The sequence below is a fragment of the Limulus polyphemus genome, unplaced genomic scaffold (assembly GCF_000517525.1).
Source record: "Limulus polyphemus unplaced genomic scaffold, Limulus_polyphemus-2.1.2 Scaffold1653, whole genome shotgun sequence".
NCBI classification, from domain to species: domain Eukaryota; kingdom Metazoa; phylum Arthropoda; class Merostomata; order Xiphosura; family Limulidae; genus Limulus; species Limulus polyphemus.
Window position 1 is genome coordinate 57074 of NW_013667263.1, and position 6846 is coordinate 63919.

A 6846-nucleotide genomic window follows, 5' to 3' on the forward strand; every position below is an offset into this window, starting at 1 on the left:
GAGATTATGACATAAAATTATCAGGTAGCGAAATGACCTGGTAGTGAAATACCCTAGTAACGAAAAGACCGGTAGCAAAATCTTCGGGAACAAATGTTCAGTAGCAAACTATCTGATCACCCACACTGGGGACCTATACAAGTGTGGGCTGCATCTCAACCAATAATGTTTCAGATCTTAAAATCTTCATGAACAAATGTTCAGTAGCGAACTGTCCGATCACCCACACTGGGGACCTATACAAGTGTGGGCTGCATCTCAACCAATAATGTTTCAGATCTTTGCAAAAATTGATGGCACCCTGAATGCTGACAGTTAAAAGAATATTCTTATTTGCCATATCATTCCCCCAGAAACAAGACCTACTAGGCAAGGATTCATCTTCCAGAACAGTGCTGCTAAACATACACCAAATATGATGAAATGATACTTGGAAGCTAAACAGGATGATTGAACACTCACAGTTACGATAAAATACTTGTATGAATATTATTAAAGCAGCCACACAATTGTGTGAAGTAATTAGGACATTTGGAACAATGTATCACAACTATGCATTGCTAAACTTGTGTGAGCATGAAAATAAGGATAAATATAATATTTACCTGCAATTGCTCATTGTATGCAAATCATGTGTTTCTTGAAATTATTTACTATAGGTTAAATTTTAAAACAGTAACGTAAGTAACCACTTAATTTGAAGTAATTGAAACTTATTTTGGAGTTCTGATCCAAATGAAACCTTTCTTTAGTGTGACTCACATCTGGACTCACTTAAGTAACTACTTAATTTGAAGTAATTGAAACTTATTTTGGAGTTCTGATCCAAATGAAACCTTTCTTTAGTAAGACTCACTAAAAACTTCATTCTTTGCATGCTCTACACTGTTGATTTCTTGAAATTTAGTTAATATTTGTGTGAAAAAAAAATTCCATGATATTCATGCCTGTAGATGATTTTTTAATATATCATTACAAAGAATATTCGACAAATATATCTATAAAATTATTAATTTTTAAAATATTAGTATGTCATGCTGCTATTCTATGCTGTGTGAATTATAAATATTTATTCTGTAAACGGAATTGCAGGTACGAATTGAAGTCCAGTCAGCCAGGGCTCATCCAGCAACTCTGAGTTTCCAGCTAATAGACTGCAAATCTCAGATTTCGAATATGGAAAGGTACTCGGAGAAACCATGTCAAAACAGCCAGTTGGTGGAGGTAAATTTGGGTGTATTTTAATTTTGTTTTGTACAAATGTTTCTTTTTAAAAACTGAAGTATGTTTAAATATGTCTAACACGTTGACATTGTAGTGCCCAAAATTTTTGACCAAGTTGTAATCTGATGGTGAGAAAATGCACATTCTAGAGTGACATTGCTGGGGAGAAGGTTTGGCTACTGCTTGTTTCCAGACTTTGATATTATCATATTTGGGTGAGAAAGTGTGAAATGTTATTAAAAGATATTACCATAATGACTCACTTAGGCTTTTATGAAATTGTATATCATCATTTCAGTAACTTACTATTTCAATAAACCCATTTCCCTGTTTTAACTTAATTTCTAACATAACATATTGTTTGTAACACAAAGACTTCTTGTTATTAAAATGTTTTATATTTATGTGTTAAAAATTTTGTTGAAAACTTTTAAAGTTTGATTTAATATATATATTTTTTAGTGTTTTTTATTAAAACTTTTGTTAACAATGGATTTTGCATTTACTTTCAAACATTTTAAGCTGAAATATATTTTGAAGCTCAGAAGCTATCCAATAAGTTAAAAAAAATGTTTTATTTCTACAGTTATTATGAAGTATGATAACTCAGTGTATCCAGTTAAACAAGTCTTTTAGAACAAAATGTTCAGCTGTGTAAATGTAATTTTATAGGAAGTGATTTCAAGTATAGTAGTGAAGGAAGAAAAACCGGTTGAGCAACAAGTGAAAAGTCAAGAAACCTACAAACAAACAAGTTTGTATAGTCTCTTTCAGAAGCTTAAAGACATGTCTCTTCAACCTGTTAATATTTCCTGTACCTCATCAGAATAATGGATTTCTTTCCTGGATTAAGACTTGCAGCTATGCAATAGTCAATGTGCCTTTAGTTAAATATCACGAGCCATAATAAAAGAAAGGAAGTTAAAACGAAATTTTGAAGCAGCATTAGTCATCCTTGAATTGACAGTCTTTTTTATGTAAAAAAAAATGTCATCTTACATGTTTTGGTACTTCACAGACTGAGTACACTTTCCACATAGCATATTGCTTTGCAACACAAAGACTTCTTGTTCTTGACAGTAATGTTTTATACTTAAGTGTTAAAAAATTTATAGAAAAACTTTGATTTAAGAATTTCTTTTTTTTTTCATTTTTATTTTGTTGTTTTTTATTAACACTTTTGTCTTCAAATAATACAGATGTTAGGAGAATGAGAACCCCCAAAATGGTTTAACAGCTACAGTTGTTTTATACCGAACGTGTTATAATTATAGCTGATGTTTTAAAGAGGGGTCAAGAGTCTTCATTACCATGCATTTAAAAAAAATTCAGGAAAGGTTAAACACCCACAGTGTGAGGTTGTTACTTCTACTGAAGTCAGCTTAATAGATAACCACTCTATAGGGAGTTTTTAATATACTTTATTGACTTTTATATGTCAATGTGTGTCTGTAGTGTTATAACTGTTATAGATATATGCATGAAAGTCCAACAGACTACTTGGTTATTGTATGCACCTTTATGTGTATCTGGTAGGTAGTAAAATATCAATACATTATAGATTCAGGTTGCCATTTAGTTTCCCACATTGATTATATGTGCTCATCTTTCAGGCAGTTTTATGATGTTCAACTATGCATTGCATCTTAGATATATATATATATATATATTTAATGTGACCATAGTGACTTAAACACATTTATTATTTCAAATTGGTATGTTAAATATCCATAAACATGTTAAACATACTGTGATAAGCATGTACTTAACCTTTGGTCATAATTTGTAAACATGGCTATTGAGCAGTGAGTAAAGTGTTAAGTATTCATTTATAAAATATTTGTTCAGAAATCTGTGTTTACATGATTTGAAGGTTTATCCTGTGATATTTTGTATCCTGTATATGTTGTACTTATATGATTCTTAAGAAAACAAGATTTATTCCCTAAATCTTACCAATTTCTTATGTTTCCTTTAACTATTAAATCAGTTTCTCTTTAATAATTGTTCCATTGAATTATATGTTTATTCTATTGAAACTGTTTTATTGAATTTTGTATATTACTGAATTGGTTTAAATCATCTTTAATTATCTATTCCAGTCTTCCAAAAATATGTCTTATTTTAATATTTTTCGTGCACTTTAATAGAATCTTTAAATTACAAGAAGATATTAAAATTTTTATTAAAAATTCAATTCTCTGGCAAATTTTAAGTTACAAAGAATATATTTTTAGATACTTACAATATTCATAAGTGCTCCTATCGGTATATTTTTCATCACTAATTCACAAGATTTTTTTCTCCTATCTTTTATGACCTTTTAACTATTAGTATTTGTTTTTGCACTTTTAATACTATGTCTCTCCTTCTTCCATGTTTTTAATGTTTCATAAAAAGATGGATTTGACTGTACCTGATGAACACGATAATGGTAATTAAAAGAGAATTGCTACATATTCTGAAATCTACAGTACTTAGTTGTCTAGCTTGGTATTTTGCTAGTATTTTACAGTACTGATAATCAGTTGTTATATCCAAACAAGAGCAACATATAATCTATCTACCATGACTTGGCAGTGATTAAGGTTTTAAATCAAACAAGCCTCCTTCGGGGCTTGTTTGACAACCGGGGTCATGCAGAAACAGTCGTTCCTCTTCAGCCCCAATGCGAAATTAAGGTTTAGTCCTGCTGGGGAATGAAAGATATTAAGAGCTGCCCGGATGGTATGATACATACTGATGGTTAAACTAATTACTGATTATTTGATATCATATAAGGTGACAGGAATCAATCAATTAATAACTAACTTAGGTGGGTGGAGCTAGATGGCTGATGCAGCATTTTGGGAAAGGTCGTGACTTTTTATTAAATAAACATAACCTCCGTCCACCTTCTGTTGCAGAGGTAACAAACACTGATTGTATGAGCTGTTCACGGATGGACCACAAAGTGTGCAACATATAACCTGTTGAATGTTTTTAAAATAAGGTGTATTTTGCTCCAAGTATTTAATGAATGTCTCGGATATTAAAAATATTGATTACTTTTAAGTTTTTGTATTGTATATATTGTATAGTTTCCTTTTTGAAAACTGTAAAAACTACATGCTCAATACTCTTGTAAAATATGAAGTAATAATCAACTGATACAGTATCTGTATGACTCGTGTTTTTTGTTTACAATTATTTATACCAAACTATCTGGTAAACATTTTATTAAATATTATCATTGGTCAGGGGAGATTTAATTCGTGTTAAACGGGTGAATATAACTACATGTTCAAAAACACAAAGATTTTGAAAATGTTTTATTGGATGTAATGAAACCACAATAATGATTGTATATGTTTTTAGACAGAATTGTCTGTAATAAATAAATTGTTTTCGTGGTGCAGAATAAGTTCTTTTTTTTTCTCTTTCACATTTACATTCTACTATTACCCATTGTCTAAACGCTTTCTTATTGGAATCCATAAAATAAATTGAGTTACGTTTACCTGTACAAGCTAAGAGAAAATAGAATCTCTTTAACAGCTACCTTTAACGAACAGAGAACCTATTGATCTTCATTTGTGTTGATTTTATATATTTAAAGACAACATGATTTTTATTGTCCAGTAGAGAGCCGGGTTCGAACCTATGCAATGCCACATAATATTCTCTGCACTTTAAGCTATGGGTGCGTTATAAAAGTGACAATCAGTCCCTTAGCATGGACGGCAGGATGCTGCAGAGTAGCCACCTTCCATCTAGTCAGTTATTGTAAAATAGGGACGTTAACATATAATAGTTAGTAGTTTTGCCAGAAATACAAACGATTTATATTTTCCCGTATTATTATTCATACGGTAAATATTGGTTGAAATGTACCATAAACAGTAAGTTTGACGAAATCTTCTAATGAGTATTTTGAATAAAGAAATAGAAAAGCTGTAATTTCATATCTTTATTTATTCATTGATTTTAATACTGATAAGTCTTGATAGATTAGATTAGTGGTTAATTTTGAACCGGACAAGAACGGTGGTTTTAGTATTCAAAGATCACGTAACCGACGCGATTTTGATTTATCACCGTACAGTGTAACTGGAAAAAATTTTAAATTACCACTTGCTTTGTTTTTATTTCAATATTTTGCACATATAAGTGTGCGAATAGTTTCTCCGTACGACACGCGCTCGCTTTACTTCAGGTATATGTAACAGTATTAGAATTAAATGCAACGTAAAAAAGTAAAATTTATACAGCAAGTGTTGTCTGTCTGGTAGCGTAGAATTCCGTCGAAACAACGTGACCTCTTTTTTTTAATAAATCTTACTTACTGTGATACTTATAAAGGTTTGAGAACTTTAACGGACTGGAACTATCTGTTGAGTGAAATGAGGACAACGTTTCGGCTTCTATACTGAGGCCTTCTTCAGACGACTATTAAACGTATTTTAAAGATTACTTATATCAACGACGTTAACCGTTTCGAAAATTCTCATTGTGATACCATTGTTTAAAATAGCTTGGTTTAGTTGTTTTGAATTCCGCGCAAAGCTAATTTAGCAGTGAAAGACAAGAGGGGAGGCAGCTAGTCATCACCACCCACCGCCAATTCTTGGGATACTCTTTTACCAACGAATAGTGGGATTGATCGTCACGTTATAATGCCCCACCCTCAGATTGCGAGTCAAGCGTCCTAACCACCTGACCATGCCGGGCCAAAATAGCTTACTAAGAGAGAGATAATAATATCGAATCAATAATTATGTAACAATACAGTTTAATTTCAAGCTAGAAAATAGCTTAATTTTTAACTTCTTACTCCGACACAAATAATTAAATTGGTTTCAGTTATCGTCGTAATATTTTTAGTACCAACTGTATAGTAAATTTTGCCTCCTGTACATTTAGAACTTTCTGTTGAGTATCTTGAACATCATTTCTGGTTGTGTTCTTCCTTCTTAGTTGATCCAAGATGCGATACACGAGATTAAAATGCAGGGAGATACTGCTGATTTAACAGGTTTTTTTATCACATGTTTAAACGATTTTTTTTTGTCCGAATTGACATAACATGGCCAGGTGGTTTGGGCGCTCAACTCGTAATCTTCAATCCCCGTCCCACCAAATATGCTCGCCCTTTCAGCCGTTGGGGCGTTATAATGTAACGGTCAATCTTAGTATTCGTTGGTAAAAGAGGAAGCCCAAGAGTTGGCGGTGGGTGGTGATGACTAGCTGTCTTCCCTTTAGTCTTTTATTGCTAAATTAGTGACGGCTAGCGCAGATAGTCTTTATCTAGCTTTGCGCGAAATTCAAAACAAACAAATTGTTCGAATTTCGTGATAAAGTTTATGTTTTGTTTGTTTTAAAACAAATCTACCGCGGGGAAACGAACTCTGGATTTTAGCGTTGTAAGTGCGTAAGATTACTTACTGTTCTTAACGAAACTATTGAGGGTATATCTACGGATATTTAGGCATGTAGTTCTATTTTTAAGCAATTTCGGCTGTTTTGCAAGAAAAATAGTTTGATATGGGGAAATTGTAGACATTTTACTACGTATACACAGCGTGGTCACAAGTAAATAGACACCACCTTTTCAGAAAAACATTAAATTTTTCAGTCATATTC

General features: G+C 32.0%; 1 protein-coding gene across 1 annotated transcript in view; it reads left to right on the forward strand.

Moving 5' to 3' along the window:
* Nucleotides 1-4621, forward strand: part of LOC106464435 (DIS3-like exonuclease 1) — a 59976-nt gene extending 55355 nt beyond the window's left edge. Inside the window, exons 22-23 of the mRNA XM_013924576.2 lie at nt 1093-1224; nt 1897-4621. Of these exons, the coding sequence (XP_013780030.1) occupies nt 1093-1224; nt 1897-2055 (291 nt within the window). The 3' untranslated portion in view covers nt 2056-4621. The remainder of the gene's footprint in view (nt 1-1092; nt 1225-1896) is intronic.
* The last annotated feature ends 2225 nt before the right edge of the window (nt 4622-6846 follow it).